The 26,989-nt window shown below is 43.9% G+C and overlaps 1 protein-coding gene across 6 annotated transcripts in view; it reads left to right on the forward strand.

Moving 5' to 3' along the window:
- The window catches only part of LOC138579456 (protein FAM118A-like), a 334,356-nt gene that overhangs the window by 165,536 nt on the left and 141,831 nt on the right, over nt 1–26,989 (forward strand). For all 6 annotated transcript variants that reach the window (XM_069649790.1, XM_069649786.1, XM_069649789.1 and 3 more), the window contains exon 5: nt 24,714–24,842. In XM_069649790.1, the coding sequence (XP_069505891.1) occupies nt 24,714–24,842 (129 nt within the window). The remainder of the gene's footprint in view (nt 1–24,713; nt 24,843–26,989) is intronic.

Genomic DNA, 26,989 nt, shown 5'->3' on the forward strand with positions numbered 1-26,989 from the left:
AGCAAACACCGACTCAAGGTTTTAGGTAGAAAAATATAAGTACATTTATTTTTAAACCGTCAGTTATAAACACAACACGTCTATTAAACTTTAAACAAAACCACACATTAAATTATACTACGATTAACCAATTCACTTTGTACATTATGTCTCAAGGTAAGTACCCTGTGTTTGAATGAACCAGTGTTATGAACAAAACACGATACAGCGGATACGGTTGCGATCACTTTTTGACAGTTCGGTCTACTAAATAAACGCGTATCCGTTACATGAAATGCTACCGGGGCAAAAACACACTTAGCACCTGAGATACCCAGAGGGAGTTGGGGACAAAAATCACAGGCAATATTTAGGTTAGGCAGACAAGATCGAGAAACACTCTGAAACAGGAGTTCAAAAGTCAAAGGGCCGGAGCCAGGTTTAAGTGACACCGGAGACCTGTTGCCGAAGATCACACCGTTAGACAGTTCACGATTCAGCGTAGCCAAGAGTACTTTGATGTTGTCAATGTTTGGAAGCAAAAGTTATAAGAAGGAGGGAAGACAAGGACAAGCCTTGCAGACGAAGAAAAGGGATTCACCCTGTTTCCTCGAGCAGAACACAGTACCTTATTCCAATGATGCAGCTGGTGCCCTGGCAGTTGTTCCTGTTGGTTTCCTGCAGACCCACGATTCCTGGAACTTTCTTGTGAAGGAGGACGTCTGAAGGGAGTCTGCACCACACAGGGATGAAGCCGGCAGCAGCGACAACGAATTGAAGGTGTGCTCCTTAAAAACAGGAGAGGCTCGGCAGGTGGCTATCCGGACCACTACAGCAGTGTGCAGCGATTTTGACCACGACGGAGATATCTGGCTGAAGAAGATGAGCTGGTTATCCCCACCAGGCTCAAGGGAAGAAGACTCCGGACTGGATCTCCTCTTAGTCGTTGAAGGGTAGATAGCTCAGAACTGCATCTGGGCTTCACCGGGACGGGGTAGTTGAGCAGCCGTCATTCTCTCCGCTTCTCTTCAGTTCCTTGTAGTTCCAGAGGCGACTCTGACTTCTAGCCCAAGAGACCTGCCTTTTATGCGCAAAACCACCATTCATACAGCCTGGCTGTCAATCACGCAGCAGGGGGGTTGTCCAGACGGGACAACCACCTCAGCCAATCATGGCAAAGTGCGACTTGGGTTTCCTAGGATACCCTGTGCAGGGGGTGACTACAACCCTTCCCCACATTCAGTCTACCTAGACACCCAGGCGCCAAGAGGAGGGCTTCTCTGCAGAAGCCCGCCAAAAGATGGTGAACAAAGAAGGCAAACCTAGTTTGCCGCGCAAAGTAAAACCAAGAAGGACTTTAACAAAAAGAAATGGCGAATAAACCCAACCGGAGCCAAAAGAAAGACGATTTGGTCAAGCGGGTTTATGCTTAAGGCTGCAAAAATAGCCAAAAGTATTACCACGTTTATCTAATATAGTCGCGGTAGAAAAGTTAGGGTAGATACCACTGCCACCAGCCAAGTCTAAATGTTAAAAGAGAAAAACAATACTCAGGGAGGTACAGACAGAAAAGGCGTATAGATTAGCCCTTTCCAGTACTCCATGTAAGATGGGGTGTACTGGGTCTGTGGTAAAAGTGACTATGTAAAGTAAATGGCAACTTTACCTTTCTCTGGGGGACAGTAGACAGCCCCAGCGAAATGGAGTCAGAGGGAAGTCTGAAAGACAACCCTGGGTTACTACACTAAAGGTGCTGTGTAACCCATACAAGAACAGGGGCACCTGGAGTGGTGTGCTCCAGTGCCCAAGATCACACAATGAGTAAAACACATAGGCCAAAACACATGTAAGAGTGGAAAAAGGATGTACACTCTTACCAGGTGGAAAAAAATAAACTCCAGAAATCCAGCAAAGCTGCTGAGGGACTCACTAGGTGAGGGAAATTAGCCCTAGAAGGAGAATTCTCCTTAACACTCGCCCCCCCCCCAGACTAAGGGAAAGGAGGATTTAATCCACTCCTGGATGGACCTCATACCTCTAGTCGGTTACAAACATCCTAGAGAGACCATCAGCATTTTGGTGGGGACTTCCTGCTCTGTGCTCAATGGAAAAATCAAAATCCTTGCAGGCAGATTGACCATATGAGTAATTTTGGGTTTTCCCCTTTCATTTGCATCAGCCATCTCAAGGGTTGGTGGTCAGTCTGAATGATGAAGGTAGTTCCATACAAGTATGGTCTAAAGCTCTTCAGTGACCACACAATAGCAAAGCATTCTCTTTCTATTGTTGCCCACCTTGGTTCAGGATCCTTTAACTTCCTGCTGATGAAACAAATGGGGTGTTCCCTACCTTTCTCATCCAGTTGACTAAGGACTGCACCTATACCTACATTAGAAGCATCAGTTTGTACTCTGAAGGGTTGGTGATAGTCAGGAGGTCTTAGGACTGGAGCTTGACAAATGGCTTTCTTTAGACCTTCAAAGGCTTGATTGCACTCCTCATTCCACCTTACCTTTTTAGGAAATTTGGGAGAGGGGATGACATTCAAGGGAGAAGCTATGGTCCCATAGTTCTCTATGAAGTTCCTATAGTACCCAGTAAGACCTAGGAAGGCTGTCACTTGGGTCTGAGTAGTAGGGGTGGCCCATTTCTGTACAGCTTGTACTTTGCTAGGCAATGGCCTTATTTCACCTCCTCCCACCTCATGTCCAAGGTAGATCACTGAACTCTGACCAATTTGACATTTGCTTGCCTTTATGGTCAGATGGGCCGGTTCCAGTGCCTGCAATACATAGCCTAGGTGGTCAATATGTTCTTTCCATGTAGGGCTGAACACTGCAATGTCATCCAAGTATGCCATGCAGAAGTCCTCCATCCGATTCAGAACTTGATTGACCATCCTCTGAAATGTAACAGGTGTATTCTTTAACCCAAAAGGCATCACCTTGAATTGGTAGAGGTCAGCTGGAGTGAAGAATGCAGTTTTCTCCTTGGCATGGTCTGTCAGGGCTATTTGCCAATAGCCTGACGTTAGGTCAAATGTGCTGAGGTACTTGGCTGTTCCAGGTTTGTCCACCAGCTCATCTGTCCTAGGCAAAGGATGGGCATCAGTCGTTGTGACTGCATTCAGAGCTCTATAGTCCACCAGAATCTCAACTCCTTGGATCCAGCCTTTGGTACAAGCACAACTGGGCTAGACCATGGGCTAGTAGAGAGCTCCATAACCCCGAGTTCAAGCATCTTGTTGACCTCATTCCTTATGTGGGATCTGATATTGTCTGACATTCTGTACCCCCTGCTTTTTACATGCAAACAGTCACCAGTGAGTATGTCATGCTGGCCCCAAGGGGTCAAGCCTGGTGAAAGTGAGAACAGGGAGGCCATCTGATTTAACAGTAACTTGCACTCATCCTGCTGGTCAGATGTGAGACTGGAAGAGAGATTGACTCCTTCCACTTGCTCATCCAAAGGTAAGCCTCTGACGAGGTCAGGCAGAGGTTCACTCTCCTCCTCCTCCTGAGTTGAAGCTAGAAGCAGAGCTCCTATGTCAGGTCTAGAGACATAAGCCTTTAAACGGTTGGTGTGAAATACTCTGGGAGCCTCCTTAGGGTTGCATAAGTCCACCAGATAGTTCACCTCCCCAAGTTTACCCACAACCTTGAATGGTCCTATCCATTTGTCCTGCAAGGCCCTCTGCCTTGTGGGGACCATAACAAGAACAAGCTGGTCTTGAGTAAACTCAACCATGTTAGCCTTCTGGTCATGCCAATGCTTGACCAGAGCTTGACCAGCCCTCAAGTTATCACTTGCCTCTGCCATCATGTGTGACATTCTCCTCCGAGACCTATCACATAGTCAGTCACTCTGACTGGCTTGGGGGAAGGAGCACTCTCCAACCCCTCCTTAATCAGGGCCAATGGACCTCTGACTGGATGGCCATAGAGAAGTTCGAAGGGACTAAATCCTACTCCCTCCTGAGGGACTTCTCTATAAGCAAAGAGAAGGCATGGCAGTAGAAGGTCCCACTTTCTTCTAAGGGGTTCCTCTAAAGCACCTATCATGCTCTTCATAGTTCTGTTAAACCTCTCTACCAGCCCATTGGTTTGGGGTTGGTAGGCAGTTGAGAACTTGTAGGTAATGCCACAGGTTTTCCACATGGTTTGCATGTAGTGGGACATACAATTTGATCCCCTGTCAGATATCACCTCCTTAGGAAAACCAACTCTGGTAAAAATACCAAGTAGGGCCTTAGCCACAGCCAGAGCCGTAACAGTCCTCATAGGTATGGCTTCAGGAAATCTAGTGGCATGGTCCACTACAACCAGGATAAACCTGTTGCCTGAAGATGTGAGAGGGTCAAGAGGACCAACAATGTCAATCCCAACCCTCTCAAAAGGAACTCCCACCACTGGGAGAGGCACTAAGGGTGCCACATTCTTGGATCCACTCTTGCCAGAGGTTTGGCAAGTGTGACAGCTTCTGCAGAATGTGTCTACTTCTGTACCCATCTTAGGCCAGTAGAAGTAAAGAGAGAGCCTTTCTTTGGTCTTCTTAAAACTTAAGTGACCAGCCAAAGGTACCTCATGGGCTAACTGCAGAAACTGGAGTCGGTTCACTAGAGGTACTACAAGTCTTTTGTAGTCTCCAGGGGTTGACTCAGTTGGTTCACTGTAGAAGAGGCCATCTTCCCAGTGCAACCTATACTTCCCAGGCTCAGTCCCATTGAGCTGAGAAGTGGCCTGTTGGCGAAGACCTTCCAAGGTAGGACACTCTATTTGTCCCTTGCTGAAATCCTCCCTGTTGGGTCCACCTTCTGCCAGTAAAGACCGCAGCTCAGGATGGTCAACAGGGTCAAGATCTCCTACCAAGGTAAGATCCTCTTCTAGATCTGATTCCTCAGTATCTAGTTTGACCATACAGGGTTGAACCTCACACTCAGCCTCAGCTGGTGTGGGAGTAACAGGTGTGACTTTGGACAGTCTTGGAGATGTCCTTCTAGGCACAGGAGTGCTTGCTGGTTTCTTGCTGGCAGTCTTAGGTTTCCCTTTTGTCCTTTCTTGCCCAGCAATGTCAGTAAGTAAGTCCTGTGGACTTGGGGTGATAGTTTCCTCTATCATGTCCCCAGGAGAGCTTCTCAAGGTTCTCTTCCTTGCAGACCTTGTGAGCTCATGATTCCTTCTGCTGGGAGGCCTGGGGGTACTAGACACAACTCCCAAGAGTTTTCAGGTCATTACCCAACAGGACCCTCCCAGGTATGTTATTTTGCACACTTACAGGTATCCTGACAGTCATGTCATTACACTGGATGAGAGCTCGTAACTGGGGAACCATTTGCACAGGGCCTCCAGCTAACTTGGTTAGGTGTTTGGGTGCCTTAGCAACATCCTCCACCTTGAAAAAACATTCATCAACCACAGTTATGCTGGCTCCAGTGTCTCTGATGGCAGGTGTCACCTGACCATTCACAAGAACACTATCTTTGTAATACTCTTTAATATTATCTGGGATTGAGTTATAGACATCTAAGTTCTATTGTTCCCAAATACCCAAGGACACTAAAGAAACACTAGCTGAGACTCTCATGGGCTCATCAGCTAGTAGCTGAAAGTTTCCACTTGTCACAGGTACTTCATCCACCTGGGAGAAGGCTAAGGAGACAGTGCTGATCCCTGAAGGTTTACCCTTACACTTGGGATCTCCTTTCACATGGCCAGGCAATCCACAAACACTTTCTGGAATGGGGGCTTGCTCTGACCTCCATCTGGTGTGGAACCAGGTGGTACACTAGCCTGATTCGGTTTACCTTGTGGCTTACCCTGGTTATGTTTGGGACCCTCTTTTGGATGGGAATTATTGTAATTCTCCTTGTTGTCTTTCTTGAACTGCTTTCCCTCTTCCTTCTTCTGAGTTGCCCCAGAATCCTTGTGAGTAGCCCTGTTGGCAACCCACAAGTCAGCAGCCTTAGCTAACTTCTTAGGATCTATCTCCTTTGAATCATCCAAGTGCTGTCTAAGCTCAGGAGAGCAGACATCAAAAATAGACTCCAACATTAAAAGATTCCTCAAACCTTCATAAGTGTTCACTTTGTAACCCTTAACACAACCATCTAAGCTTTTCAAACAGTCACACACCCAGGTAGCCCAAGGGATACCATCATGCTTTTTGAGGGTTCTAAACCTTTTAAGATACTGGGAAGGGGTCTTCCCAAATCTAGCTATTAATGCTAGCTTCACACACTCCTAATCCTGTTTATCCTCCTCCCCCAACTCCATTACAGCAACACTTGCAATAGAGGGAAGCCTAGAGAAAAGCCAGGGAATCAGCTGATTCCCTGAGATACCTTGAATCCCATGATTGTACTCAAACATTGCTAACTAATCCAAAACATCAAGTTTAGTCTCATACATACCAATCATTTCCTTTGGCATACAGGGTCTCTTAGGGCTGGAAGACCTGGAAGATTCTGGGAGAGAAGCATTTTCTAGAGACAGTTTCTTCATTTCTAGTTCATGATTCAGCTCCATTTCTCTGAGCCTTAACTCTTGATGTTTCATGGCAGTTTGTGCATCAATACGTTTCACTTCTAACTCTAGTCTCATTTTCTCAAGTTCAATAAATTCAGGAGTAAGTGTAGGACCTGTGGGGTTCCCTGTGGACAGAGGTTGTGCATTCTGAGCAGGCAAAGGAGTTGTAGGGTTTCCTAATAAGGACTCATCAACTTCTTCTAAATTAACACTCTCAGAATCAGAAACATCAAAATCCACATTGGCTGGAGTGGTAGGCCCTTCTGACCCACTCTCCAGACTTTTTCCCATTAACTTTGCAACCAGATCAGATTTATTTCCTTTACCAGAGAGTTTCTTATCTTTACACATGGTTCTAAGAACCTCAGCAGTATAGAGTAAAACACTCTCTTCAGTGTAGTTTTCCATATTTGACATGATTTCTCAGTTAAATAGAATTAGTGGTGTTAGCCTTGTAGTTAGTTGAACCCAAGCAACAGCAGTACTCTAATTGTAATCACTCTACTTCCGAATCCTCACCGCTGTACACCAGTGTTAGGCAGAATCCTGTGCAGTGCCCTTAGGGACCACTACCCACAATTCAGACCACAGGTGGCAATACAAGTTTTACCTTTGGTACAAGCCTGTACTACTAAGTTATAGTGGTAGCAGTAGCAGAGCAGCCAGGCTCATCTCAAGAGTATATGAGCAGTAGCAGAGATTACACAAAGGGACCACAATTACTGTGACTCAAGCAAACACTGACTCAAGGTTTCAGGTAGAAAAATATAAGTACATTTATTTTTAAACCATCAGTTATAAACACAACACGTCTGTTAAACTTTAAACAAAACCACACATTAAATATACTACGATTAACCAATTCACTTTGTACAGTATGTCTCAAGGTAAGTACCCTGTGTTTGAATGAACCAGTGTTATGAACAAAACACGATACCACGGATATGGTTGCGATCACTTTTTGACAGTTCGGTCTACTAAATAAACGCGTATTCATTACATTAAATGCTACTGGGGCAAAAACACACTTAGCACCTGAGATACCCAGAGGAAATATTTAGGTTAGGCAGACAAGATCGAGAAGCACTCGGAAACAGGAGTTCAAAAGTCAAAGGGCCGGAGCCAGGTTTAAGTGACACTGGAGACCTGTTGCCAAAGATCACACCGTTAGACAATTCACGATTCAGCGTAGCCAAGAGTACTTTGATATTGTCAATGTTCGGAGCAAAAGTTATAAGAAGGGGGTTACTACACTAAAGGTGCTGTGTAACCCAAACATGAACAGGGGCACCTGGAGTGGTGTGCTCCAGTGCCCAAGATCACACAATGAGTAAAACACATAGCCAAAACACATGTAAGAGTGGAAAAAGGATGTACACTCTTACTAGGTGGAAAAGAATAAACTCCAGAAATCCAGCAAAGCTGCTGGGGGACTCACTAGGTGAGGGAAATTAGCCCTAGAAGGAGAATTCTCCCTAACATGGGGTGACAATGCCCATATTCCATGCCGGGGTGAGAACATCAAAAGCCCACAAGGGTCTAATACTGAGAACTGCCTGCACCAGGATGACAATCCCCACATCTCACACTGGGGTGAGATAGTGGAAAGCCCACAAGGGGCTGTCAGAGAGTATACCCCACGAGTGGGTGGATGCTATCCAATATACAGATGGCCTATAGGGCCGGATAGCCCAGGTGGGGCTAAAAGACAACCGGGAGAAAGTTTGCAAAACCAAATGAGAAGTGAACTTTGTGATTTGATATGAACACTTGCTCAGGGCTCCCGAGTTACATACTCTAGGAAAAGGGAACGACTTAAAGGCTATGAAGAATCTGGGAAATTCCACCCTTCTCCCAAGGGGAGGCCACCCCCATTGAAGCAAGGTATGTGAGCTTGCCTCGCAAGATCCTTCCTAGGGGTTGTGGAAAGCAGGACCTCACTGGGAGTGATTCCTACATTAGAGGCGAGGACTCCCTTAGTAGACTAAGGAACCCTATAAAATCTGTACTCTATGCTTATATTGGGACCACAACAGTTGCAAAGGTGATAAAGCCTTTCGATTTGTCTAACACTCATGCTGAACCCTCTACAGACTGTGAAAATCTAGAGGGTGTTTCACACCCTAGTCCCCAGGGATCCCTTACTCAGTGACCAGGGAAAGGCCATCACTTTTGGATCCCGACCCTGGGGGTGGACAAGCAAGGGAGGATCACCTGATGGCGAAACATGGTAACCCCCTATTTCCACAACCCATCTAACCCCTTATCCATGCTTATTTTATGGGAAACTACTGCTCCCATCATTCCTCCCCATGTTACAGTGGCAACACTACTGAGCCGAGGAAGATGAGAAATAAGGTCAGGCAGATTACCTCCACTGTCTTGTACTGGCTCTGTTCCTGTAATGAGGCCAGGCAGAGTCAGGCATGTAATCCTAACTATCTGCACCTGCCATTTGTTAACACTCCCGTTCAGACGACTAAAAGGTGGCGTGCACAGGCACACTCTGAGCGAGGTTGGGTACAAGAAAGAACAGCTCTTTCGGGCTGATGCGAACCAGGCGATGAAAGTCGGAAGACCAAGGGACTGATCTGCAGTTATGAAGATTGAGAGAGAGACAGGCGAGAATACCCACCTTTTGGGAAGCTGTAAGCATTCCAAGACTGAAACTGAGTGAGCAGAAGAAAGAAACCTTCATGGTAGCTGAAAGCAGCCCGCGACCCTCCCGGGTGAATGACAGAGTTGGCAAGGAGCAGAGGAGACGCTGGAAATGCCCTTGACTGCTGCATGAAAAGCGTTGATGTAAAGAAGGGTATTAAACACAACCAGTGAGTTATCGAAGACAACAAAAGTCTGGTTTGTGTTGAAAGCAAAAGTAACTGTAACTCAAAAGTTGAAGGTTGCGCGTATACCGATAAAACACATAGTGGTATGGACAATTGTTGAATTGTAAGAGGAATGGATACAAAGTAAGAAGGTGGTCCTGTGAGGTGAAAGCGCACATTCAAAAGTCTCTGTGAAATGTTCTGAGTTGATTGGGAACCAAAGACAAGAAAGTAATCGCGATCCTGCAAGTAAGTTGAATGAGTGAAAAGCAAAGTATGTGAACTTTGAATATGCCAAGAGGGCAAAATATATAAGCTTTGAAAGGCCAAGAAGGCAAGCTAAAGAAAATAAGAAACTACAAATACCAAGAAGTATTGGTGTTACATATGAATTTTGGAAAAAGGCCAAGAAGGCAAATCGAAGAGAATACGAAACTACAAGTAACAAGAGGCATTTTTTATTTTATATTGTGATATGGTTTTCAGCAATCAAGAAGGATAACATTTATACACAATTCAAATAAAAACACAATAGAAAAATACATGAATGTGATCAATTCATCTAAAACACATTATAGGATTTAAAACTGTGGAAGAAAAACTGTCTTACTAATAGTAATCAAACCAGTTATTCTAAAACCACAGTTAAAAAATGGTACAAAGCGATAAGTGACACATTCCCCCCCCCACATCAACCTGGACCAAAACAATTTTATCGAGTAGTCGTTGTCTAAAACCACTCCTTCCTTAAAAATACCCAACCTATTGGTACTCAGAGATGGACACGCTGTGACCCAATGTTTTAGGGTTTCAATCGAAATGGAACTATTGCAAAATCTACAACCCTCTAAAGTGCGTAGTGCATTACTGCCTTTCCAATGTTTGGTCCTTTCCCTAGAATGCAATGTATTCAACCTAAACACATATATATATGATGCAAACCTTACTGCAAGGCGACCTCTGCAGATAGAAAGGTAAAGATTCTCTTTTGTGGGGGAATTTTGCACACTCAGAATATGAGGAAAATTAATGTATAGAGCCAGTGGCCAGTACCCAATCATGCTTAAAACGTTTCTGCTTTACTGCTCCAGGGCGATAAAGGAGCACTTCTTCCGATGTGCCAAACTCAGCTAAAAGAACCTGCTTCTTACTCTTAAAACAGGTAATCGTGTTGATGTTTCCTTCCCTTGTGATGATATTCAAGTCATCATGTAGCGCGTTGCTCAGAGGGAGCACAATTATGGGATATATTTACAGTGACAGACCCAGCGCTTCCTTCCACAACTTACTCTGGATCACATTCAGAAAATTCCCCAGGTCGACTAAACACATATCAAGACCATATAATATGATCGGCTCAATCTTCTGGAGAAAGAATTGCAAGATTGGTAATAGTTGCACACCTTAAAAGAGAGACACTTCATTTGTGAACTTAGCGGACAAATCTTCACATTGAGGTGATCCTCCCACCCCTGCATCGATGCCCTATTTGACAGATTGTATCCCAAATATCTTAGAGATGAGACCCTCTCAATTTTCTCAGAGCTCAATGTCCAAAACACAGTCTTTGCCTTTTGACAACTGGAAAAGAGGACCACCTTTGATTTAGTTCCATTCAGGATCAGGTTATTAGCAAATGCATATTGTGCAAATTGATTCAGCTTATGTTGGAGGGCCTTAGCCGTTCTATCAAAAAGAATAAAATCATCAGCAAAGGCTAGCCAATCCAAACATCGACTGCCGAGCCACGCCGATGATATGGACGGCCCCTGCCCGCAAGGAGTCTACATCGCTGATGTAAAGATTAAATAACGTAGGCGTAAGATTGCACGCCTGTTTTAGGCCCACATGTGAATCAATAGGACCAGAGAGAGACGCTTCCCAGGTTAAACAGATCCCCATAATGGTGTTGGTGTGTGAAAGACCAAGTAACTGTATACATTTGGGGGATATATTCATTTTTAACAATTCGGTCCACAGAACTGAGCAAATAACACAGTCAAAAGCACTCGACATGTCCAGGAAGGCCATGTGTAGCAGAGCACACCTGGTTGTGCTTCACATTGTGCATTAGAGGGGCCAATACAGTTGCATTTAGTCAAGTCCCCAATACATTTCCTGAACCCGACTTTATATCTCAAGAGGGATTCAGACTGTTGTATAGCAAGGTTTAGATCACTCAAGAGTAGCATAGCAAAAGCCTTGCTAATAGCATCAGTTAACGCTATCGGCCTATAATGGATCGGGTTCAGAGGGTCACCTTTTTTGAAAATGAGAATAATGATCAATTGACTCCCAAGTGGGAGGGATAACATGGCTCCTTATGATTGCATCAAATAGCGGTTTCAATGGGGGTCTGTGGAAATCTGGGTTCAGGTAGAATGACTCTGACATCACGGTATGGATGATAACTTCTTTATTATGTTTCCAAGCATAACATCCAGTTTCTAGAGTCATATTAATCAGATAGTAGATTCCAGTTCACATAGGCAAGCACCGGCATCCTCTCTCTCAGGCTTACATCTTCAACTCCCCTCCAGAGAACACCAGTCATACACAAACATTCCATCCAGTAACATTCCAATGTCACTCATAACACTCACTCCAGATTCCACTAGGATGCAGGAGAAGACAGATCCTTACAGGGTCCCCATAAAATGGGAGAGTGTTTCAAAACAAAGGGAGGGATACCTTCGGGTACAGGAGCCCCACAGGGTTGTAATTGGTTAATTGCCCCTGCAATATCCTCCTCAGTCCAAAGGCACCATAATTACATCACCCTTAGTGGGGTCCTTCTGGTCACTGAAAGGCTCCAATATGATATGATATGAACCTGTGTTGCTCCGTGTCGTCTAGCTTCCAAGGCAAGCACGTTGCTCCTAAGCTATCCTCCCGATAAGGAAGACTTCTGTTCATACAATTGTACCCATTCTTGAGCACAAATGGGAGAATCCCCATTATATCGCTTCGACCCCAATGTCTGATTCACAGATGCTCAAAATAAATTCTCCATTACAGAGACTGTGCAACATGTACTGATTATCCCTCGTATACGCCTCCATCCTTAGTGATTTGAACAAATTCCTATGAGCCTGGCCCACCTTTTTCTTCTAGCCCCAGCTTCAATAGTTGAGCCAATTTCTTACATTTTAGCTTTCTTAAGGCTGAGATTCTGGGAACAAAGGAATGAGTGAGTGATTTAAGATTTGCAAGGGGTTTAGAGTGCACAGTCTTATTTAGACAAACCATAATAATATGATAACATTGTTCTGCCCGTCTGCAGGGAGACACATCAACATGATCCTACAACCCAGAGTCTAGATAAATGTCCTTCACGAGATGAGTAAACCTAACAATCAGACGATAGTTCCATTTAATGTAACCCTCCCAACCCCCTCCAAAATGAGACTGGATAGGGCAGGTGTCAGCTCATAAGGGCAAGATGTAAAGTCCATTGGAAAACACAACAGAAGATGGTCTCCCAAACCAGGACTGTGACGTGACACAGGGCCACATTTGACCCTCAAGAGGGAAGAAATGTAAAAGTAATCGATCCTAGAGGCACATCTGCCACATATAGGGTAGTGTGCCCCCTGTGTCATTCCCCTCGAGGTAATTAACTTTCCACTCCCCTAGGAAAGAATCCCAAGACATCCCTCTACTAATATTACACTGTGTGGAGTGAGGGATGGACTTGGAGGGGTATCTGGTCATTGCAACTAATGCCATTCCATCTAATGCCATTCCATTGAATCTTTTCTATCTAGAAAATGTGCATTGAATGCATGATTTTGGGGGGTAAAGGATTAATTTTTGTTCAGGAGGATTTTAAAGTGTAAGAATCAGGGGTTTGGGGGTCACCCCCCAATAAATGCATTTGATGCAAATTTTTTAGATGGAAAGAATTTGATGCAAATGCGTTTAGATGCAAGGAATTTGATGCAATGACTATAAACCACTTGGAGGCATTCCAAACTGACCCCTCCACACAATTAGAATTCAAGTCACCCCCAGAATTGTGTGGTTCTCATATCCCTTGGCAAACCAATCCCCAAAAAGTTCTGAAAGGCTTTGATGGATACACTCCTAAGAAGTACTTGCGGGATTCCAGTAAATATTGACCATTAACATAGAAACATTTGTTGAAAGGGAGGTGAGCTTAACTTCCAGAAACCACTCCTGAAAGGCTTTCAGGGAAGGGCCCACCAGGACCAATCTTGGCCCGCTTACAATAGAGTGGAGTCAAAGCAACAGAGTCCAGAAGAGCAGTAGTAGACTTAAAATTAGGGACCAATGGTACCCGCTCTAAAGCCTCCCTTTGCTTAAAATCCCCAAATCCCCTAGCCTCTTCCGATGATTTGAGGGCATTTAATTCATACCCCAGTATTGAAAGATTAGCCCGCTGCTCCCATACTAAATTGGACACCAATTCAGAATGGAAATGACACGCCATACGTTGATTGTTTACAAGAGGCAATGTAATCCAGTCAATATCGTCAGATGTAATTGTTCTCCATTGACTTGGTGATCACACACCCATTTCCGAGAAGCAGTGCGCCTTATCGGCCAAACTCGGCAATATATTATCCAACGGCCCCCTTCAAGGTCCAACAGAGTGCTGCTCTTATTAGTTTCGTTAGATCCATTCACCAGATTTGCCCCATTAGGAGTAGCAAGCGAGGATGCCACAACCCCTAAGCCAGGAATAACACTGTCTATCGTCTGTATAGAGCATACAGCATCGTTTGTTGAAGGCTCAGTTCTGGTACTAGATTGGCAAAAGGAGGTCATTTTGGTTTGTTTGGTACAAGATCGACCACTGTTGGTATCAGGATGGCCCAGCAGCTCCCGTGATGGGACAGATGTCAAAGATTCAGATGAACCAGGCGCCAAATCATCTGGGGATTGGGCTAGGTAGTTTGACAGGTTAGGATGAAGGTCGGTTTTGTTATCGTCACTAACTGATGAGCACCTTAGTTCTTTGAGTCTTAGGAAGGGAACCCCCTTTTAGTTGTAGGGAAAGCGAGGCATTTTCTTTTATTTGAATAAAACACAAGTAGAACCATGTTCCGTGACCTGAGTCTTGCTTCTTGTTCGACACAGGACCTAGATTCTGAACTCTGCCAGCAGGCCAGGGCCTGGGAGACAGAAAACCAAAGATAAAAGTGTGTGGGGTCCGAAGCCGAGTTCAGTGAGAACCAGCTTACTGAGGCAGACGTGTATGTAATGTGTGTTATTAGTGGTAGGGAGAGCACATAGGACAGCATAGGTGTGGACAGAGGGTGGCATTTTTTGAGACATAGCGTAGAGCACCTTTTTATTATTTTCTTTTGAAGTTAGGCTAATGCATCATCAGAGCTGTAGGGTTAGTTGAGCTTTTCTTGTCTTTAATTAAACTTGTTGAACCAGGTCTTCTTGTCCATCTCCTATATCTGACTTACCACAACACACACACTCTTGCCCAGTCCCACCTACAGACATATGCTGACCCTAACATACATACATACTTACCTGCACAGCTACAGACTCACTCAATTAGTCATGCACACACAGTGCATTATATTCAAACACACTCACAAGCATACATACATACATACATAAACATAACACGCACACACACTTACCTTAGGTCTTCTCTGGGTTGCAGCGGCAAAGCCAAGTACCATAGTGGACAAATTCAGGTGCACAGAGCTGTCACACCCCAGAAGGAATTGAATCTTGGTGGTGCCCAGGTGCTGCATGTTCAGCAATGCCAACGTGGTTGCCATGTCAACCCTGTAAGAGTTGCGCTGTGCTGCACAAGTCATTGCAACACTCACATGCTTTTTTAATTTTAAGTGTTAGGGCAGGTGCCTAGTTAATGTCCTGATTGAGGACCAGCCCTAATGATATATATATATATATTTTTTAAAACACTGAGTGGCATGCCTTTCTGCCCACGTCGGGGCGCCACTCACATGTTATATTTTTTTCAAATATCGGGGCTGGTGCTCAGAAGTGCCAGCCCTACGTTATGTTATGTTATGTTATGTATACTTCTATAGCGCCGGCAGCCCGCAGGCATCAGGGCACTGGTAACATACAACAAATACTATAGCACAAAGGAGAGTGTCACTTCTGTTGAGTTGCGCAGCCCTAAAACAAATAATTAACTTCACAAATAGACCTAGTCAATAATATTATTGAAAAACAAACGTCCAACTTGTACTAAAAAGATGAAGTCATCAGCCTGAGTGCTTAGTCCAAAGTGTATGTGAAACAGAACTGCTGACACGTGTTTCGACCCTATACATCGGGTCCTTTTCAAGGCAAAACGTAAGGTAGCAGTCAAGTAGAATATGGAGGGAAATATTACATAGCCTTTAGGCGATACTTGTTGGACACAATTATAAATATGGCCCAATCAGCGATGGCAATATATTCAGCAGGTGCTGGTATTGCAAACAACCTGAGCATGTAGAACTGATCTTCTATGGCACTAAGCACTCAGGCTGATGACTTCATCTTTTTAGTACAATTTGGATGTTTGTTTTTCAATAATATTATTGACTAGGTCTATTTGTGAAGTTAATTATTTGTTTTAGGGCTGCGCAACTCAACAGAGGTGACATTCTCCTTTGTGCTATTATCTAAAACCTAGTAGTTTTGAGGTAACTACTTGTCCCTCCAACGTGCAGCAACCCGTTGTCTTAACGTTTGAATACAATACATAACCGCAAATTGAACTGTATATTCCCAGTGCCTCCTACATACGGCTTACCTCAAACCAGTTTTCCAGTCATTTATGCCGGTGAGACTTGCAGGGAATTCTCAGTATCATACTACATTATTCTGTTTCTTTTTTCTAACATTGGTTTGATTATGGCCGAATATATTTTGACTCGTGAAATGGATAGAGTAGCTCTATTCTCTCCTAAAGGCAGTATGAGCAATGCTTTCGCCAGCTCTGGACAAGCACCTGAAACACTTTCCAACAAATTTGTGCGCCTAGAACGACTCTCTAGATGAGAAATCAACAACTAATGGGAAAAGGTGTCGCTTATCAATTATATCGAACATAACATGATCCCTAGGGGTCTCTGTATCCTTTTTTTCCCAGACTTCACTCACGATGAAGATCGAGATTTAGCCCAAGAATGGGAAGAGAACCTCACCCTCAGTTCTGAAAAAATGTTAAAGCTTTTGGTCCCGCATGCAGAACGTGAACATACACGTGTTACCAAACAAATTGATACATTAAAGAAAGAAATAGAAGATATGTCTAATCCAGTATCGTCAAAGATAAGAATTATGATAAAATGCAAGCTCTGCTTAAAGATTACCAGGATGAAATTAAGATACGTAAATTTCGTAAATTTTTCCGTGATGAAAGGGATTACAACAACGACCGAGTATATACTTTCCAGGCCAAATTTGATTATGATAACATTAAACCAGCAATACAAACTCCTACTACTACTCCGGTTTCATCAGAAATAGAATCCGAAGAGGAACAAACAGCCACTATTGATAAAGGGGAGGACAGTCTTACTCCTTCACTTACCCATTCACGCAGAGGCTTTCTGGCTGCAATTAAACGTTACAAAAAGCATAACATACACAATGCCACTGCACAAACAAACAAAACAGTAAGGTTCAATGTCCCTTTAGGACGAATTATCACAACTCCCATCACATCCTCCGAGGAGGAAGAGGAAGACGATCAAGGGCCAGACAAAGGAAAAAACGTCAACAAACGTCAAACTCGCTCCAGTCTCAAGAATGTTGCAACCAAATCCATTCTCCGAACCTAGTTTGCAACCTATCGAACAAAGTGTTGTCTACTGCGGAGTTATCCCTGTTGAATAAAGGTCTTTCATTTGCACCCAGCTGTCCCACTGACTTTAATCAATTTCAGATTGATTTATTCAAGTTCACTCGCAAACTCAGATTAAAAAACTTCTTCCACAATCAGGCCACTACATATACCTCTCAAATGGTACCACAACCAGTAAGTCAGTTTACCATATCAGATATTGAAGACACACAACTATTAATGTCGCTTACTGAAGACACACAGTCAACTTCTACTTCTCTGCATTATGAACTTGGGATCCATCAACACAATTTAAAATTGATGGAACACAAACCACGATCCAAATTTGTACCAGTAAGCAGCAATGAAAGTGTCATAGATACTTTCTATCAGGCAGTTATGCAGGACATTTATCGGCATATTGACCACCCCTGTGCTTTGTCTTACAAATCCAACCTCTCACTATCTGAAAAAGGTGCGCTTAAAAATTTAGCACAAGCTACGAGCATTACTATTAAGGAGGCAGACAAAGGCGGTAATATAGTAATTATAAACACCGCAGACTACATAACTACGGCCAATGAACACCTCAGCACTCCAGGCTGTTACCAACTCTTACAGGGCAATCCCACTCAAGATACTGTTTCACAATTTAAGACTTATTCAAGACTGGTATTCACGTGGAACACTCACAGACGACGAGAAACTCTTTCTTTATAGACCTAATACTGTTATCCCAACCATGACACTTCCTCAGGTACGACCGATAATGAGTGGCATAGCATGGGCCACTGAGGGACTTTCCCAATATATCGACACTGCAATAAAGGACATCGTGCCAACGCTAACTGAGTATTTACGATATTCTACTCACACTTTGCAGATCTTACATAACATAAAGTGGTCTTCCAATTTTCTTTTGGCCAGATTTGATGTAAAAGCACCATACACTTCAATACAACACCATTTAGCTCTCAAAACCATTGACTTTACGTTCCGTAAACATTCTGCTTCATATGCCTTACATGTCCAAAGGATCAAAGATTTTTGGGAATTTACTTTAGCTCACAATCAGTTTTTATTTAATCAACAGTACTACCTGCAAACGAAAGGAGTGGCCATGGGCGCGAAATATGTTCTGTCCCTGGCCAACTTTTTAATGGGTTTTTATGAGGAGAAATATATTTTCATCGACCATCAATTTAAGGACAATCTTGTTGTATGGAAAAGATACATTGATGACGTCCTGGTCATTTGGAATGGGACGTTACCAGAATTTGAAGAATTTTCACACTATCTTAATCATAATGATTTTGACATTGAGTTTTCTGGCCATGTTAGCCCTGATTCATTAGAATTTCTGGATCTTCGTATTTATATTATGAATGAAACTCTGCAGACCCAAACCTTTCGGAAAGCAACAGCTGTCAATGCTGTTCTCCATGCCTCCAGCGGCCATAGAAGATCAGTTCTACATGCTCAGGTTGTTTGCAATAACAGCACCTGCTGAATATATTGCCATCGCCGATCGGGCCATATTTATAATTGTGTCCAACAAGTATCGCCTAAAGGCTACGTAATATTTTCCTCCATATTCTACGTGACTGCTACCTTACGTTTTGCCTTGAAAAGGACCTGATGTATAGGGTTGAAACACGTGTCGGCAGTTCTGTTTCACATACACTTTGGACTAAGTACTCAGGCTGATGACTTCATCTTTTTAGTACAATTTGGACGTTTGTTTTTCAATAATATTATTGACTAGGTCTATTTGTGAAGTTAATTATTTGTTTTAGGGCTGCGCAACTCAACAGAGGTGACACTCTCCTTTGTGCTATTATCTAAAACCTAGTAGTTTTGAGGTAACGACTTGCCCCTCCAACATGCAGCAACCCGTTGTCTTAACATTTGACTACAATACATAATCACAAATTGAACTCTATATTCCCAGCTCCTCCTACATATGGCTTACCTCAAACCAGTTTTACAACAAATACTAGACATACCTGGAACACCCTCAATCATCCCTATGGACTCTCTGTTTCCTAACTGGATGCCATCACTTAAAGAGGCACGTCTTCAGGCATTTCCCTGAACGTTTGATAATTCTCTTCCAACCGCAGGTTGGAAGGTAATTTGTTCCACTGTTGCGTGGCAAGCACTGCAAAGGATCTTCCCATACCTACCTTAAGCTTGTATCTTGGCACGTAAAGAAATCCTTTGTCTGCTGAGCATAGCTGTCTCAAGGGAGGGTATCTTACAAATTGATTCTTGGAGTATTGGGGGGGCATCTTCAAAAATACACCTGTTTATGATGGTCATTGGCTCAAAGTTCACTCTATCCTCAACTCTTAACCAGTGCAGAGATGTTCTTGCCGTTGTTATATGGTCCCTGGTTTTTATTCTCTTCACTATACGTACCGCGCCGTTTTCTATGACTTGACACCTGGCAAGATTTGTTTTGGTTGCTCCTAGTAACAATGCGTTGCCGTAATCCAATCTAGACAATACTATTACTCTAGCAATGGTTGCTGTGTTTTCCTCATTCAGATAAGGTCTAATTGCTCTCATGAGGCGAAGGTAGTACGCATTATTTTTATGCAAGTAGTTGACCTGCGCCTCTGACCTCACTGAGGCATCTATCATCACCCCGAGTGTCTTGACCTGGCTCATGACCGGTATTTTAGGCTCTTTAATTGAGAAGGTTTTGTACTCCCCTCCTAATTTGGCTCTAGCTGTACTTGTTCCGAAGATCATGAGCTCTGTTTTCCTGTTGTTCAAACACATCACATTTTGCTGCATCCATAGGTCTATCATGCAGAGCAAAAAGCAGATGACTGCGAACTCTCAATGTGGTTAACAACCACTGAACAGGTTATCATGCCTTGTTCTTCCGAGAGAGGGGTGCCTGCTACCTTTGTTGAATTCTTTGAAGGAACTTGGGGTTGGTCACCCTAGGTTACCTGGGGGCAACCAGACGTGGACTCCCTGCTCATTGTGCTTAGAGAGGCTCAGCTTCACCTCACTGATGATGCCCAACAAGGCTGAAACACGTGTATGGGGTTGCTGGTGGTACTCTTGTTCAGAGAGGAATTGCCATAGCATTTCGGTGCTGGACTGCCCATGTGGGCGGGACAAAGACTGATATGCAAATGGATATTTCCCATCTGTGAAAAGTACAGTGAGCAAAAAGCAGATGGCTGCGTACTCTAAATGTGGTTAACAACCACTGAACAGGTTATCATGCCTTGTTCTTCCGAGAGAGGGGCGCCTGCTACCTTTGTTGAATTCTGTCATGCAGTACACTTCAGCTATTTTAGCACTGTCACTGGTGCATTCCCCCTCCAATTCAATAACGAGTTGCGCATCGTCTGCCTAATTTGTAAAAAAGACGCCGACGTCATCCAACAAGTCACAGAGGCTTCTCATATATAAATTAAAAAGCAACGGGGATAAACTAGCTCCATGAGGTACTCCAAAAATAATTGATATGGCCTCCGAAAACGTTTCCCCCCAGTGCACTCAAGCTTGGTGCTCCGTGAGAAAGGATATGAGCCAGTCCAGGGCAACCGGGGAGCACCCCGCTATTCTCTTTAGCGCCTTTACTAGGAGCTTGTGATCTACCAAGTCAAAGGCTGGGCTAAGATCAAGCAACATCAGCATCCCTGTTTTGCCTCTATCCACTAGCTCTAGCATATGGCTTTGCAGGTCCAACATGGCCGTGTCCGTACTACGGTCGGCCCTAAAGCCTGACTGTTGTTGGTGAAGTGATGCCTGATCTTCTATGTGTTTCGGTAATTGATTAGTTGCTATTTCATCTAGTATCTTGAGGATGAAGTTGGAATTAGTGATCGGATGAAGATTACTTAGCTCCTTGGGATGAAGACCTGCCTTTTTAACCAAAGGTGTAATTGTTACTTTCTTAATTTCCTTGGGTACTAAGCCTTCTTTAAAAGATGCATTGATTATTTTGGCAGAAACTGGAGCTAATTTTTCCTTGTTTTCTAATATGATTTATGAAGGAAGCATATTTTCAGCACACAATGTGGGTTTCATTTTATTCAGTACCCCCAGCGATTCTTTTTCCGAAACTGCTGTGAAGTTAAATGTATCTATCAGTCCCAGATTAAGACCGTCTTTCTGCATCGTGGCTTTTCCTGAAATTTTTCTAGCCTTAATTATATTATTTCTTGCCTTTTGCATTTTTGCTGCGAAAGCATTTTGGACAATATCGCAATCTTCCTTACATGGAGAGAAAGGCGGTCTGAGGAGGGCCTTTGGTTTTCAATACCTTTTATCATCTCAAATCTTTTTCTTGTGGTGTTTGATGCTGCTGCTATTTCCTTGTTATAATGATTAGCCTTTGCTTCTCTTATACTTTCCCTGTAGTTTTTGTCAGCTTGCTTCATTTATCCTTATTTTCCTTAGAAGGATTTTGGTGCCACTTTCTTCCTAGAACTCTTTTTCCTACTTTCTGTATGTTTAGCTCTTCACTGAACCACTTCTGGTGCTCGCTATTTTTGTAGCTATTTTAATTTTCATATGAGAGGCATTAAGAGCACATTGTGCACCGAGGAGGAGCCAGGAGGCGCAACCAACCTCCATGCCTCCCTCCTGACTTCGCCCCGATGTAACAATCGGCCAGGCCCTCATAACGAGTTTGGCGTAATTTTGTATTTGTATTTATTATGTCTTAAATAGAGCCTTTGTGGTCATGCCTTGGACAAGGATAGTGTTGGCTAGACGCTACAGTCTGGGCCTAGGCAGCTGGTTGTGCAACACGCTCCACAGTACCTTCAGGGCCGCTGTGCCTTGGTATAAGCCCGAGCAAACTGGTGCTTGATGTGGTGCAGTTCACTTCAGGTGCAGTGGGGGGATTTAAGTACAGTTTGTAATGTGTCATGTAGGCTCTCTGGGGTCCTCCAGTAAGCACCACAGGCACAGTGGTTTTGCGTTTCACGAACAGTAGCCCGGAGTCTGAATGAAATGGGGTTGCGCTTCTGTCCCCGTGCAACCCCAAGCCTCCAATTATATAGGTCAGGGAGTGCTCAGCAGGGCTCCCTATGCTCGTGGTCAGGGCAGCCTGCAGGGCGAATCTTCAGGCCGGCGAGCCATCAAGAAGCTCTATTGGCAGGGTAATTGCTAATTATTGGTAATTGCTGCCAAACTACTGCCAAACGGAATTACTGTTACTGACCTTGGTCCCACGGATTTACCAGGGAATTACAAGTGGTTGTTAGGCTGTAGAGGAGGAGCCAAGTACCCCCACCTCAACCACCTTACACGTATTGCCTATATGTTTGGAGCCCGGATGTGAAAATCGTGCGGTACCAGTGAAAATACTGATACCTAGGAGAATCCTGGAGGCAAGGTTCCCATTGAGAAAACCATACCTGCATACAAGAAAATATGATGGCCGTTTGAATGAAATCCTGGAACAAGCAGAGCAAATGAATGGTCAAGACGAATGGTGACGTCACACAGAGCAGAGCTGACGTGCCTAGAAACAATGTAGAGACCAGAGAATGCAGATATTCTATAAGGCATCAAGAAAGTATCAAGGATAAGTGGCATCTTGGGATCAAGGTGTAGAAGCTTATGCCATAAAATGGGTGAAGATATCAAGTCAATTTACACGTGTACAGATGCAAAAGAAACGCAAGCAGACAAAGTATTCTTGAGGCTAGCTTTATAGTGAGTAGGGCCAATATTTACATATATACATAAAGAGTAAACAATGGATGTTTCCACTACATGTTATAGCAGAATTGGACTAAAAAAGAGAGGCCCCTTCTCAGCGTGTCGCAGTAAGAAAACACATGAAGTAAAAGGGAATCTCGAAAAGATGAGGCTGGGTGAGCCATGAAGGCAAGCCAAGAAGACAAGCTCTTATCAGGATGTTAACTAGTATTGGATACATAATCGTGCAAAAGAACAAGGTCCTGCTCAGAAGGCATGAACAAACAAGGAAGACGTCAGAGGTCTATTAAAAAATAGTATTTTAAAGGCACCAGAGCTCGATTTTGTGGTCTTCAGTCAAGTGGAAGGATGAAGTCGGACGAGCAAGATGTTCACACCTACGCATGAGGGCAGAGCGTGCCTTCACTTCCCTTATTCTCCACAGTACAGAACAAACTCAAGGCTGAGCATCAAAGCCTAATTGCCAGCAGACCACTGAGATGATGATAGATTGATAAGTTGATGGGTGGGAAGCTGGGGTTAAGACGAGCTCACCAGCACCTCGAAGTCCAATCTGCGTGCTGCTCGACGTATGTGGAAAAGTATTGACGAAGGTTGGAGTGCCAACCACTTGCAGGGGACCACGTAATTAATGGTCTTACAGTTTGTGTAGCCAATGGGACTTTGTGTATTTAGTGACGTTCATAGTGGCCGATTTGAGGGAAGGCCTTAGGTTTCTTAACATCAGGTGAGGCAACTATCACTTTTCTTCACTATGCCATACTAGTATAGATCATATATTTAGATGCTCACTAAGCGCCTATCACAGTTTCTGTTAGGTTTTTGTAGTTTGCCATGTAGGATGACGTTGGTAGTGACGCAGGTCAACGTCACTGATGATGAGTTTTTGATAGATAAACTCTGTTTTTTATGAATCTCGTTAAGAGGATCGAGCGAATTTGTTGATGTTTGTTATGTTTTAGACAATTGAAAATAAAACAGTTATCCTTTTTACCAACTGAGTCATTTTGATTATTGATGTTTGAGTAACTTCTGCATCCCCATCCATCTCCAGGGTAATTGCTACTCATCTTAAAGGGCTGAGGTTCTTCAGTTGAAGGCGGGGCAAGCTCCCATTCTTTGGAGTCCATAGGACTCCATGGGAATTGTGGCATAATTACCACCAGCGGTAATTCCACCGGGCCCTAATTCTGCTGATATTGGCGATGTTTCAGCGGTAAGGTGGAGGATTTACCAGCCTCAGGATTTGGCTGAGTAGTAAAAGTGGTGGTAATTCCTTTACCACCACTTTTTTGCCACTCCGTCAAAATCGGAATGTGGCCAGAAGTCATCAAACTTACATTGGTCCTCAAATCGAGCCCACGAGTCAGATTTTGCCCATTTGCCCATGAGGGCACTTTAAGCTTAGCTATGACTACACCAGGGTTCATGCCATGATTGGGTAATATTTGGGGCTGTAACTCATAATTTGAAGACCCGTACCAGTCAAATTCTTAAGGATTGTTGTGTACAACCAAGGCGTGCCAACATGGCGCATGTAAAGGCACGGTGCGCCTGTTCACCTGGAGCAGCAGCTGGTAACAACCCCCGGTGCCCCAGCCAGAAAGACCACACAAAACAGCAGCAGGCCATTCACCTGCCTGTGTCCCCTGGAAATTCGGCCTCAGATCCGCCTATGGTAACTTGCTACTAAAACTGGGGTAACAGGAAAAGAAAGTTTTAATAAATGATGAGCTTGTCCAGCACTTTATTCTACATGCACTTTAAGTCCTCAGAATAGATATTTAAGACTGTGTTTTTGTTCTTTGTTAAAATAGTCAGAGATGAGGGATGTGTAGCCATTTCCTTGGCTTGGCAGTGATCACTGTGATGTGGAATTGTGTTTTTCAGGTGATCAACTGGGCGCAAGGACATAAGATGTGGGGTATCCTCCACATCCATGGCGTCTACTCCGATCCATGCGGCATCGCGTGGGACCCACATGGATATAAAGAACTGAGCCATAATGCCGAACTCACGGTATGTCCTCCTCGCACCACCGCCTCCCAAAGAGAACACTGTTGATACTGTTAGTTTTTCTTTTAAATGTATCTTTTCTCTCCCAGAATGCTTTGTGTTCCACTTGCAGCTATTGAAGAAATTTACAAAGTGGGGAGTCACTTGCTCACAGCCGGGTGCAGTTTATTCCAGTCCTTGCATCTTGCTGCCTGCAAAGGGGTCATTTCCTTCTGTTCTGCGACACAAAGTAGAAGTGTTTTTTTTTTGCAAGAAAGTGTGCTCTGCCAAATGGACACTCTCTCTACATCAGCTCTCTGGATAAAAAATAGTGGTTATGCCTGTGCTCACTCCTGGAGTAGTAGGCGAGTAACATAAACCATATCACATATACCTCTCTGGTGCAGAGTCCAAAAACACACCAGCTCAAAGGTGCAATGGCCACATGCAGATTTAAGTTATGTTAAGGGTGCTTTCGGCAGGCGCTGCCTCGACACCAGAGTAGTTTCAAAGGGCCTGCATGAGGAACTCTGTAGCCATTTTTCATGATATCTTCCTTTGAGAGCCTATATGCCACTGGGGAGATTATATAATATTATACAGATGTTCTTTGTCACCTCTGTCCCTATCAGCACTAAACGATAAGGTCCAGAGAGAAGTATAATGTGAACCAGGAAAGTCTGCTAGGACCAAATGCCATCTGATAACAATGGGTGTTTGTTTGGAGTTTTAAGGCTCCATGTTAAAATTAATTGGGTTTTAGCAGCGTTCCTGGCTCATGAATCCTATTTTACTTTCTCTGGACTTTATCTTTTAGTGCAGAGTGGATTCCCAGTGTTCAATCATTCCTTTGCGCCCTGAAAAGTGCATAGAGTGGAAGTGGGAGAGGGCGCTTTGTTGCCATCTGTTTCTAGGCGCTGTAAAAGTGAGCATTGGAAACAGCCGAGCTGCACCTGCAGGAAGAGAATGTGAGGTAACCTTTGGGAAATGTATAATGATGAGATGCCCAGTTGGACAGGCATCACACACATTCATAGTCAGGATATAGCAAAAGAACTCAGCTCTGCGCTATTGCTTCTACGGCACATTCCTGGACCCGCCGCCTGTAGTTCCCACTGGCTCTTCTGTGGGCCTCGTGCCGCTACATGTATTTCTACTCCCTTGGTATTTGCTTTCCTTCATTATGCGCGGGCAGCTGTCAGGCTGAGATCCTGGTGTCTGCGGAAGCTGCTGAACCCCCAACAATCCACCCAAAATGTGGCACTCTGAGCTGATACTATATAACTGCTCAGTTTACCTCACTTCCAGGGGAAAGGGGGAAGAGATAAATTAACAAACATCAGGCTGGAAGCTATCGACTAGCTGGTTCTTCACCTGTAGTTAAAACATAAACACATAATACACCTCATTATTCATTGGGTTACTATACTAACCTTAAATTTCTATATCCTTTACCAAAATAGTTAAAAGACCATACCTGGTACTTCTCTTCAGAATGCCCAGAGAAGTGATAAGCAGAAAAGACTTCCTTACTAGTTGACTTGAATCTTAATGATCATTCAGCCTTCTCAGTAGGTCCATGAATGTGATATTTAACCTTGCAGTTCTTCTTTTTATCCTCAAGATTCTTGAACAAAGTCTTAAGTTCTTTAAAAGTAAATGGAAGTTCTTGTATTTCTTATTATAATTTTTTAGAGTGTCTTTAATCTTTGAACTGCTTTGAAACTTGCGAAGAAAACTTCATGTAGAAATATCCTGCACATGCGCTAAAAATCCAAACCGCGGGAAAAATGCACACGCGCTTAAATCCAATACGCGCGAAAAACGCACACGCGCTTAAATCCAATTCGCGGGAAACACGCACACGCGCTAAAGTCCAAGTCGCGGGAAAAACACGCGCACATGCGCTAACAGTTCCAACCCACGAAAAAAATACGCACACGCGCTAAAAACCAAGTAGCGGGAAACACGCACACGCGCTTTAGTTTTCACGTGACACTTCTTAGAGCTCGTGCGGAAGCCCCTCATAGATTTGTTCTTGCGCATGCGCAGATTCGATCGCGTAACAAAATACACACGCGCGAAACTTGCGTAGCAAAAACCTAGCGTACGTAGACAAAATACGCTAGGCAAATGTTCACGCTCGCGCTAGACTCACACGCGCAGACTTT

The sequence above is a fragment of the Ambystoma mexicanum genome, chromosome 3p (assembly GCF_040938575.1).
Source record: "Ambystoma mexicanum isolate Mex_15411 chromosome 3p, UKY_AmexF1_1, whole genome shotgun sequence".
NCBI lineage: Eukaryota > Metazoa > Chordata > Amphibia > Caudata > Ambystomatidae > Ambystoma > Ambystoma mexicanum.